This window comes from Orcinus orca, chromosome 2, assembly GCF_937001465.1.
Source record: "Orcinus orca chromosome 2, mOrcOrc1.1, whole genome shotgun sequence".
In the NCBI taxonomy this organism is placed as follows: Eukaryota; Metazoa; Chordata; class Mammalia; order Artiodactyla; family Delphinidae; genus Orcinus; species Orcinus orca.
The window spans coordinates 102,926,754-102,938,825 of NC_064560.1; the positions used below are offsets into that span (position 1 = coordinate 102,926,754).

General features: G+C 34.0%; 1 protein-coding gene across 4 annotated transcripts in view; it reads left to right on the forward strand.

Annotated features, from left to right (window-relative positions):
* Positions 1-12,072, forward strand: part of CCPG1 (cell cycle progression 1) — a 39,256-nt gene that overhangs the window by 24,075 nt on the left and 3,109 nt on the right. For 3 of the 4 annotated variants that reach the window (XM_012534799.3, XM_012534800.3, XM_033436960.2), the window contains 4 exons: positions 304-399; positions 2,201-2,452; positions 7,178-7,299; positions 9,998-11,406. In XM_012534799.3, coding sequence (XP_012390253.1) covers positions 304-399; positions 2,201-2,452; positions 7,178-7,299; positions 9,998-11,406 — 1,879 coding nt within the window. The remainder of the gene's footprint in view (positions 1-303; positions 400-2,200; positions 2,453-7,177; positions 7,300-9,997; positions 11,407-12,072) is intronic. The other variant, XM_004274649.4, reaches the window with a different exon arrangement.

A 12,072-nucleotide genomic window follows, 5' to 3' on the forward strand; every position in this document is an offset into this window, starting at 1 on the left:
ATAAATTAGATTCTATGGCAATAATCTTTTTGTTGATTTAAGAACATTTCCCACTCCCTCCATATGACCCTCTGCTCCCCTAAGGAACCAGAATTGGTAGCTGTAGAAAAGTTTGTATTGTGTGTATATATATATATATTTTTTGTATGTATGTTTTTTAAAAAGGCATGATTATTAGATTTCGATGGAGCACAAGTGATAATGTTAAGTGATAATTAAAACGAGTGTTTTTCAATTCTCTTTTTCCTTTTTATTCTTTATAATAAAGCTTTATACATCTTTTTTCCTGTTTATTCACAAAAGAAAGGTGGTGGGAGAAGCTGTGGAAGATTCCTGAATGCATAAGGGGATGGGATGATCAGCTGAAACACCATGTTCCTAGTCAACTCGCTTTCCAAGGTGGTGTGACTAAATCTGATCAGCTTTTCTAGAGCTGAGTGTGCCTAGTCACATTTACAATTTACTTAGTGCTTTGAAGATATCTGTTGTAATCTGTGATACTCTGAACAGGTGTTCAAAATTGATCTTGTAATAAAGCTGGCTAAGCTTATTGCATGCCTTTGCATTGCTTGCATCTTGGACTGTGTGCCAAATTATGCTTTAAAAGAAGTTTAAAAATCAAAATATTTCAGCTATCATACTTATGGGTTAAAAAAGATGGAAGCATTAGATAAGGATGCGAATTTGTTCATGTGGGTTAGGCTGGTTTGTTTACTTAGACTGTATAATGAAGGCAGTAAGTTAATGTAGAATTGAAAATTTAAGAAATTTTGACAAATGGTTTGTTTTTATATTTACCCATCTTAATAATGTCAGAAAGTCTGACTTAAGTACTCCAACCATGATCATGAATGCCTTTGTATTATGTAATGCTTTGTTTAAGTCTTCCTTTCTTTCTCTTTTTCCAAGAAATGTAACCTCACAGCTGAGGCGACGACATCTTGGAAAAACTAGTGATCAAGAATAACCAGATAAACATGATGGGCATAAGGGTTATGACCAAAAGATCTCTCAGTGGCATCTATTATCACTAAATATTAGGAATATTCATTCATTCAGTAGTGCCTTCTGTCTTTGTGTTTTTTGTTGTAAGTGTGAAAGTTATAAATTCTCTATGATACATCTTTTAGAAGTACTGTCTAACCTAAGTCACCAGCTTTGCTGTGGCATGGATACCCTGTCTTCTGAAGAACCGTTCTGCTTTTTCGAAGCATGAATGTTTGTTGTTTTGGAGCTCTTTGTATCAAATTCATGTTCACATTTTATCCTTACTTTTAGTGCTTTTTTTTTTTCTTCTCTCTGGCCTATGGAAATTATTACTGAGTCATCTAATCTTCTGTGTCAGCATATAGTTTATTGATATATGGAACAATGTTAAGAAATTATACACTTGAAAAAGCTGAAGATGTTTTTTTCCAATGAATATGCTTCTAGTCCTTGAGATTTCTTGTGGAATTTTTTTTCCAATTTGTTGTTCTTTATTATTCTTTTCATAAAGGAGCAGCACAAGACTAGTCCTTAATATCGGAGATAGCTGTTGTGTCACTTCCTCATGCTGACATATTTACTAGAGGGTAAAATTAATAACCTTCTAGTAAGAGTGGCAGTCGAAGGGAAGGGCTCATCTGACTTCTGGAAACCTGTGTTAAACTATAGTGCTTTGAATCTTGATTTTGGGCTCATAGGATGGAAACAAAACTAGGGACTAGTACACTCAAGGAAACTTTTGGTAGTTGTTGTCTTTTTTAAGTCTCAGGAACTGCTTATATACTTCCCTCTGTTCCTTAAACAGCTGAGCTTAAATTACCTCTATTTGAAATTAAATGAAGAGATAGAGGGTTTTTTTTCCCCTTCTAGAAATAGTATTTGTTTGTGGCTCTAATAGCAGTGAAATTTAATAGGCTATGAGAATGATTGTTCTAATGGTGTAAACTATAAGGGAAGTTAAAAAAAAGAAAACAACCAAAACCAGACCCTCAAAGGCACAGAGTATAGTTAACAGTTTCTTATGTATCACAGTTGAAATCTTTGGCTTTATGTTGATAAACTTGAAAACTTGAGTTTTTGTTTCTATTCTGTTGTTTTTGTTCTTGGCTGTTGTATGTAAAAAGGCATGTAGGGATGGCATTCTAAATCATATTTACTGGGAAGGCTTTTCTAAAATATTTAATATTTATCTACATTTTTCTTTTTAAAATAGTATTTTCATCTCAGCCTAGCGATGACGAATCCAGTAGTGATGAAACCAGTCATCAGCCCAGTCCGGCCTTTAGACGACGCCGTGCTAGGAAGAAGACTGTTTCTAGTTCAGAATCTGAAGAAAGGTTACTTGCTGAACAAGAAACTGAACCTTCTAAGGAGCCGTGTAAACGTCAGTTCAATAGTGGTCTCAATAAATGCGTTATCCTTGCTTTGGTGATTGCAATCAGCATGGGATTTGGACATTTCTACGGTAAGTATTTGAAAATTTGTTATATATAAACGGGTGGTAAAGAGTAAGGAATTCTGGGATCCTTTTTCAGTGTCTTCCTTAAAATATATGTCCTTGGAAAGCTTGTACGTGTTTGAGCCTTGGTTTGCTCATGTGGAAACTGGGGATAGTGTTGCTTCACAAAGCTGTTTGCACTGAAATGAGGTAGTATTTAAGAAATGTAAGGATTGCTCATATATATATTTATTTAAAGAAAATATTGGAAGATTAAAAATCTGAAATGCTCATTACAGGGCAAATCGTTTTAATTTAGAATCACAGTTAAACTAGTTTTAACTGTGACTTTATTAGGAGGATTATTTAAATTCCACTTAAATAGTTACATATGAAATGTCACAATAATAGGTGCTCATTATTTCTACTTTTAGGTTTCATGAAAGCACTATATTTTGTGACCGTTGTTGTTACTTCCATGATTCACATGACTTAAGAATTCATTTGTTTTATACTTTGCTCACTATTATCCTTGTTAGTGTTTATTTACATTGATTAATAATTTTCTTAATGCAAAGCCTTTAAAAGTATCCTGGGTGAAAAGAGGAAGGAATTCCATGTGGTGTTACTTTTCTTTTGGGAGCCTAACCATTCAATCTTATTTAAGGTATATATTTGTACAAAGATAAGGCTGAGAACTGAATATTCATTCTTTTTGCTTTATTAGAATTTTGAAAAAGATACTTTAAACAAATGTCTTAGATCTTGTCAACTTCACAAATTTCAGTTTGCCTTGTATTAACTACTTTTAGGATTTTTGCCTACATAATCCACAGTTTAGCTTTCTGAGTAAATCTGGTTTTGCTAGTTCCTTCCAACAATGTGTTCCTTAAGATTGAAGAATTATATGTTCCCTTTGTTGATTTGTGGAAAAGATATTATTCAATATAGTGTAATGTTAGAAGAAACTTAGTGAAGACAATCCTGTTTAAAGTCAGAGTCAGTAAAATGTGTTTCTTCTTGTATTTAACTTTATATTAATAAAAATAAGTATTTAGACTCCTGGTGGATGTCTGCTTGAATTTAATACTGGGATCTTGTAATTTGTATCCTCCCTTGAAGTTCGTTGTAATGAGATTTGACTTGAAATACATACTTGTTTATTATCTAGCTGGAGCAAATATATGAATATGTTTTTTTGAGCTTGGTTTTTTCCCCTTGCAGGTAAACATGGAGGTAACAAAGGAGAAGGTCTTACTTTAATCTTCTTTTCTTACTAAAAAAAAAATTGGACAGTGATTTAATGTTAATCCACATTGCATTAAAACTCTACAAATTGCATGACCTTTAAGTATTTTGTAGAAAGCTCAATTTAGGAGTGTTTTCAAAGTTGAGAAATTATTGCCCTGTTATTTAAGAATTTTGTTTACTTGTAAAATTTACTTTATTAATTGTATTTAATAAATATTTTCCTGTAGTATTTCAAATTAGCTTTTCAGAATAGGAACAACCTTCATAATAATAGGTCCATATAATAATATGATTGGCTCAGGGAACATAAAAAAACTTAACCTGAATGATAGCTTTTCAAGGTCACTTTTAAAGGACATCACATTTTTTTTTCTTAATTGTGGCACCGATCTCAATACTTTAAGAGCTCTTTTGAGTTGATTTTAGAGCCAGCTTGAATTTCTCAGGCACTGTGAAGTCAGTCGTTGCACTCCATAATCAGTCATTTGCTTTATAATCATTTAACAAGAACTACTAAGTTAATCACTCAGAACATTCACCAACCTTGGTGATATAAATTTGGAGTGTCAGATCTATCTTGGAAGGAAGAGAGAACTAGAAGGACTGAGGATAGTAAAAGAATGTACTATAGGTATTTGGCACTGCTTCAGGTCCTGAAAGTGCTTACAAAAATTTTTTAAAAAATTCTTGATGAAGCACCTGTTTTATTCTTTCTTTTACCTGTAGACTATCCATGTTCCAAATCAACAGCAGAGTTCAATTGATTGGTTTCCTCATGGAGTTGCTTTAAGTATAGGCTGTCCTGCTTTTCAGCAGACATTTCAGTATAACAGTATAACTAGGTGCTAAGTTATGAAGCACAGACAAGAATCATAGCTCAAACTATGACACTGAGTCACCCTAGAGATGGTAGGATTTAAGTTGGGTCTGGACTTACACTATGTGGAAGGAAAGTAGAACATTCTAGCAGTGGAGAACCTGATAATCTGAAAGTAAACTTGCTACGTTTGGGAGCACTGAAAAGACTGGTAGGATTATAGCAGAATAGATATTTAGAGATAATGGAAAATAGGTTGGAATATGTGGGATGCTATTATATTGTAAAACATCTTGGAATCCGAGTAGGAGAGTTTGATTTATAGAGTGAACTGAGAGCAGTAATTTTAGAGGAAAAGTGCAGGAAGATAAATAGTGTGGGAAAAATTAGAACAGTTAACTAGAAGGTTTTGTAATTCAGGTATTCAGTGATCAGGACCTTGACAGTTCTCGTGATGGTGGGGATGGAGAGAAGGCTGGTGAAATAACGGACACTGAAGTAACAATGGAAAACAGAACTTTGAGCCTGGATGCTTGAGATATTGGTGGTTTACTTTTTAAATTCCAAGAAGTGTGTTAGCTGCTTTACTTTTGGCATTGGGGGAGTTAGAGGGGAAGAGTTTTGCTAGTTGAGAAAGTTAATAGACGGTGAGCACAGTTCGGTTTGTTTTTACCCAACTTTATTTTAGAATAAATTAGGGCAGGTGCTGAAGTTCAGTTTTTTGTTTTTTAAATGAAGACACCCCCAAAATTGTGCCTAGCAGGCAGCTGGATATATTGGCTGCAAGCTCTGGTGAGATTGAGACTCTTTACCTGTAGAAGAGAAGTCTTACAGCAGTGGTAGCAAAAACTGACAGTGGGTTAATGTGATTAAGGTAGGCAGATTTGTGGATATAACCAGAAGGCCTTAAACCCTGGGTTGTAACACTTCATAGTTAGGCAGCTGAAGATGTAGAGGGGGAAAAAAATACCTAATTGTTTGTGAGATTGATTGACAGAGGACACATTGATAGTCATCAAACATATGCTATGTAATGGTACTGCAAACTCAGATCTCAACACATTAGTTTTAAGTTATTTCCCAGTGGCCAAAGGAATTCATTCTGTTAGCAGTTTGAAAAAAAGAAGTTTTCAGTTGCCTTGGGAACTATAGATAAATTTATTTCAATATTTCAAAAAATCTGAGATTCTTTTGAGTAATATTGAAACAAATTTGCCATGCAAATTTGTGATTTTTTTTTTTTTGATAAGTGAATTCTAACAGGATATCATAGCTGTTAACTGGTAACAGTTGTCTGTAACTTGGCAGAAGTTTTCTCTTTAGTGGTTTTCAAGATGTACTGAAGAAATGAGTTAATTTTTCAGAAATCAATTAACTATTAATTATTATATTCTTTTTTTAATTCAAACAGAAAGTCACAAAAATTATAATCATCCTCATCAGTTCACTCAGTCCCATATTATATTCTTTTTTTTTTTTTTTTAAACTACTGCTATGTTTTTAAATTTATTTATTATTTTATTTATTTATTTTCGGCTGCGTTGGGTCTTCGTTGCTGTGCACAGGCTTTCTCTAGTTGCGGTGCGCGGGCTTCTCATTGCAGTGGCTTCTCTTTTTGTGGAGTGCGGGCTGCTGTAGTTGTGGCACGTGGGCTCAGTAGTTGCGGCGCACGGGCTTAGTTGCTCCGCGGCATGTGGGATCTTCCCGGTCCAGGGCTCGAACCCGTGTCCGCTGCATTGGCAGGCGGATTCTTAACCACTGTGCCACCAGGGAAGCCCCCATATTATATTCTTTCATTACAAAATTCTGTGATGTCTTTTACATAATGGTATGCCACTCAGTAGATGTAATATTATGGTTGCCAAATGCATTTTGCCTTCTTTTTGATTTAGTGTTGTTGTTTTTCTCGTGCATGAAGCATGTAGCAGCACGTGAACAGCATGTCTTGGCAAATTAACATTTTGATTTTTAGGATGAAAATATAGCATCCTGGTTGATTTACGATTTCTTTATTACTGGGATAGGGATGGTGATACTCCAGTACAGACCTAACTAATGCAGAGTTCTTAAAAGATCTGGCTTTGAGAATGGTGGGTAATTATAGTTACCCAATTAGTTTTCTTGCTATTCTTTTTGGGCTTGTGCTATATCATTTAGGCAAAATACAGTGAGAAAAGCTAGACATCTTCATTTTTCCTTAGTTACTTATAACCTGTGAATAGACTCCATGGTTTGTTCCTTTCTCTGTTGAAGTGGGGAATGCAACACTTTATGTACCTCAGCCCTTAAACACAACAGTAAGACAGAAACTTTACATAAATTTTTTTGTTTGGCAAGGTAATATGGTCTGGCTTGTTTTAATCAAAAGGATAGTGAACTGCTTAAATATCCCTGGTGTATGCTAAATAAAGTAAAAAATATATTAACCTACTTGGCCTGATTTATAAATTAACATCCATGTACCACCATTTGATGAATGACACTGTAAGATTTTACTTATTCCTTCTTTGTTTATATAATCAGAATTTTTATAGAACTGTGAAATGCTGGTATTTTGAAGAAAATGATCCTGTCTGGATTAAGCAGTTAAATATATGCAAAGTAAATGTTTTATTGTATGTTTAAAAATATTGGTAATCATGACATTTATGTTATATATCCCTAATAAAAATTTTTATTTTTAGGCACAATTCAGATTCAGAAGCGTCAACAGTTAGTCAGAAAGATACATAAAGATGAATTGAATGATATGAAGGATTATCTTTCCCAGTGTCAACAGGAACAAGGGTCCTTTATAGATTATAAGGTATGTGCTAGAAATAAAATTTTAAAATTCTGTTAGCCAATAATTATGCTATTCAGATACAACTACAGTGCAGATTAGTAAATCAGTAATAGTATTGGTAATTATTGATTGAGTACTTACTGTGTCCTGGGCACTGTTGTACCTCACATACAGTATTTCTCTTATTTCTCACCACATCCCACTGAATTAAGCAAGTATTAATTTCATTTTATAGTTGGGAAAGAGGCTCAAAAAAGTTAAGTAACTTTCCCAAGTCTAGCAGCCAGCAGAGCTGAATTTAATTCTGTTTATCTGACTCCAAAGATGTTATTCCTAATCACTATATTATAGTTAACATTATTTTAATTGATATTATCTATGAAACATTATTATTATTAACGTTATTTTCATAGAGCCAAGCAAAACATTTTCATTCAGTGAGAGAGAGAGAGAGGAGAGTTTGTAGCTTCTCTAAGGAGCCACCCTTGATCAAGGGAAATAATCAGCCAGTCCTTTTTCTCTGGTTTCATGTCAGTTACGAAGAAAGAGAAAGCATGTTACACTTTCATACCTGAAATTCACCTGGCTCCAACAGGACTGTGCTGTCTATTCTGGGTTTATGAGGATTAGCAAAATACCTGGTCTCCTCTCTAGTTCTTGCCTAAGAAGGGTGTAGGGATTACAGATAAACTCAGGGTAGAAAGGTAAACTATTCCTTTTTCCTTCCATTTCCCTAAATTTCCTTCACAGTTTATTTATATATTCTTTATAGGGTTATGATTGTATTTCTTTGGAAGGCAGAATCCCACTTAACATCTGAAATATATCTTTCAGGGAGGGACTACTGAAGTTAATTGTAAATAGTTTAGTTTTCCCTGCCTTGAGCAGAGGATGTTATAAAAAAGAGCAGCTATTTCCTTCTTACCATCATGGTTTATGGTTCTATAGAATGATGTTGGCTGTAAGGAGACTCGCCCTGCCTAGATGTTTGCTGAGTCAGTTCTTGCATACCTTTTGTCTCCAGCTGTTAAATGTAGTTTGGATTTTGAAGATCATCATGGAAGACCTGTCCAGCATCTGCTTAGTCACTTGATTCAAGATTTTAGAGTTTACTAGATACAGAATATTGTACCCTCCGGTCATTCTGTGGTGCTCCCCGTGCTTGTGCATTTAAAGATAATGTTACATTAGTCTGTTCTACTCCATAGTTCACTTAAAAAAAAATTGAAGTGTAGTTGATTTACAGTATTAGTATCAGGTGTACAGCATAGTAATTCATGCTAATTCATAGTAATTCATAGATTATACTCCATTAAAAGTTATTACAAGATAATGGCTGTAATTCCCTGTGCTATAGGATATATCCTTGTTGCTTATCTACTTTATACATAGTGGTAGTTTGTATCTCTTAATCCCGTATCCCTAATGTGCCCCTCCCCCTTCCCTCTCTTCACTGGTAACCACTAGTTTGTTTTCTATATCTGTTTCTGTCTTGCTACATGCATTTGTTTATTATTTTTTAGATTCCACAATAAGTGATATCATACAGTATTTGTTTTTCTCTGACTTACTTCAGTAAGCATAATATTCTCCAAAGTCCATTTCTGTTGGGTAGATGAAACTTGTTTTCTCTCACTCAGGGAGAGCAGATGAAATGACTGTAAGGAAATTTTAAATTTTAATTTGTTCTTTGAAGATTAATGAGCCAGACAGTGAAATATCCATTTCAGATATTTATTTTTCAAGTGGAAAAATATCCTCATTCAAAGGATTTTTTTTTTTTTTGGTCTCTGTAATTCAGATATTTTTCTGGTCTGATTCAAAGGGAATAGTCATAATATTTGTAGTAAATTAAGCAAAGTTATATCGTTTTGCTGATTTATGAAGATATTTTAACTGACTAGATAGTGCTCTAACAATTAACTGACTGGATAGTGCTATAACCATTAACCTGTTTAAGCATATTGTTTAATTTCTTGCTGTTGTGATGAAAGTTTGTTACTAATACATGTATTGAAAGAAAGATCATTCAAGGCTACCTAGCACTGCAGCAGAATTCTCTAAACCTGACTGGACATAATTTCTCAGCAAGAATGTTGACTTCAGAGTTGCATTGCTAATCTGGTTACAGTCTCTTCAGAAAATTAATTGAAATTGGAGAAATTAGTTGTAAATGTCACCAAGATTCAGTGTGTTCTCTAAAGTATGGGAGAACTTGTATAACTTATGTGAACTTAGAGATGTTAATTTGCGTACGACCAAGATCTTTCAAATAGGACTAAGATTATTGAAATTTTTTTCCTTCAAAGAGTGCAGTGAGTATAAACAGAACTTTCTGAAGCCTGAAGTCATCTCTAGCTGTAATTTTACTTTTTATAAGAGATAATCGCCCTCACCCAAGGATCAGAGAACCTTTAGTCCTTCCTACATTCTCTCTAGGAGCTTTCTCAGGAGAGATTGGAGTCCTGTAGTCAAAAGATAGAAGGCTGTCTTCCTCCAGTGTGCTATGTTTTTCTTTTGATGAAGCTCTTTGCTGTGCATTTTCCTGCATATGAACCTTGTATTTTCCAGTTTTCATATATTGAAAAAACTACATAAAGGATAGTCTCTGCAGAAATAGACACTAAACATTTATGGGGTATTTGTTGTATCTTAAAGATTTAAATTCAGCCTTTAAAGCTCTTGATATTTTTCTTTCTTATCTTTCAAAAAAATTTAGTCATTGAAGGAAAACCTTGCACCGTGTTGGACCCATACTGAAGCAGAGAAAACGTCCTTTGAAACTCAGAAAAGGAACCTTGATACAGAAAATCAGTATCTAAGAATATCTCTGGAGAAGGAAGAAAAAGCCTTATCTTCATTACAGGAAGAGTTAAGGAAACTAAGAGAACAGATTAGGATATTGGAAGATAAAGGGACAAGTGCTGAATTAGTTACAGAAAATCAGAAACTTAAGCAGCATTTGGAAGAAGAAAAGCTGAAAACACAAAGCTTCCTTAATCAAAAGGAGACTCTGTTGGCAGAAGCAAAGATGCTAAGGAGGGAACTGGAAAGAGAACAACTAATAACCATGGCTTTAAGGGTGGAACTCCAGCAGCTAAGCTCTAGTCAGTCATATAGCAACCCAGACTCTCCCAGTGTAGTGACTGAAAAAAAGGAAATAGAAGTGTTACGGGAAAGACTCACTGAGCTGGAGCGCAAGCTAAACTTTGAACAGCAGCGTTCTGACTTGTGGGAAAGACTGTATGTTGAAGCAAAAGATCAAAATGGAAAACAAGAAACTGATGGAAAAAAGAAAGGGAACAGAGGAAACCACAGAGCTAAAAATAAGTCAAAGGAAACATTTTTGGGTTCTGTTAAGGAAACATTTGATGCTATGAAGAATTCTACCAAGGAGTTTGTGAGGCATCATAAAGAAAAAATTAAACAGGCTAAAGAAGCTGTAAAAGAAAATCTGAAAAAATTCTCAGATTCAGTTAAATCCACTTTCAGACATTTCAAAGATACCACCAAGAATATCTTTGATGAAAAAGGCAATAAAAGATTTGGTGCTACAAAAGAAGCAGCAGCCAAAAAACCAACAACAGTTTTTAGTGAATATTTATATCCACAGTATAAGGCACGTACACAAAACCAGAATAGTAGAGGCCCTACTACGCAAAGAGAGAGAAGGAAAGAAAAGCCTCATTTTGAAGAATTTGGAAAAAATGCAAATTCACAGAAATGCAGTGCTGAGCATGACTGTGGTGAAAATTATAATTCTTTCAGAAAGGCTTGTTCTGGTGTATTTGAATGTGCTCAACAGGAATCCATTAATCTTTTTAATGTTAAAATGTTGAATCCTGTAAGGATAGATGAATTTAGACAGTTAATTGAAAGGTATTTATTAGAAAAACTGGATAGTTTTCATCATTGGAAAGAACTTGATCACTTCATCAATAATTTTTTCCTAAATGGTATCTTTATACATGATCAGAAGCTCTTCACTGACTTTGTTAATGATGTTAAAGATTATCTTAAAGACATGAAGGAATATCAAGTAGATAATGATGGAGTATTTGAGAAGTTGGATGGATATATATATAGACACTTCTTTGGTCACACCTTTTCCCCTCCATATGGACCCAGGTCGGTTTACATAGCACCATGTTATTATTACAATAGTTTTTAACATTTATATTGGATAGCATTTGTATCATTTGATAAATTTCTTAGAATGTTACTACAGTTGACCTGTAAACAATGTGGGGGTTAATCTGCATATGACCTGTAGTCGGACCCTCTGTATCTGCAATTCCTCTGCATCTGTGGATTCAACCAACCACAGACCATGTAGTACTGAAGTATTTACTATTGAAGGATATCCATGTGTAAGTAGACCCACGCAGTTCAAACCCACGTTGTTCAAGGGTCAGCTGTATGTGTAAAAGTACTTCTTGTAAACAAAAGTACTATTTGTAAAAGTACTTTATTGCCTAAGAATTTAGGATAAATTAAATTGAAAGATAAAATTTTAAGTTAAAATCTATTACAAACTGAAAATTTCATATAATCAATTTGACTTGAGCGAATTGTTTAATTTCTATCTTAAAAATCAGTTAAGGATATATAATCCTATTTTAGCCTATTTTGTTTCTTTTCATTATACTTTATGAAAAGATAATCATTTTAAGTGAAATTATTTTCCTTTAATTTTTTATTTACTCACTTTGGGAAGCTAGGAGGAAAAATACAGATTTCACTTTGAAATCAGAATAACGATTCAGTGTCCCACTTACTTTCATTTATCTATTC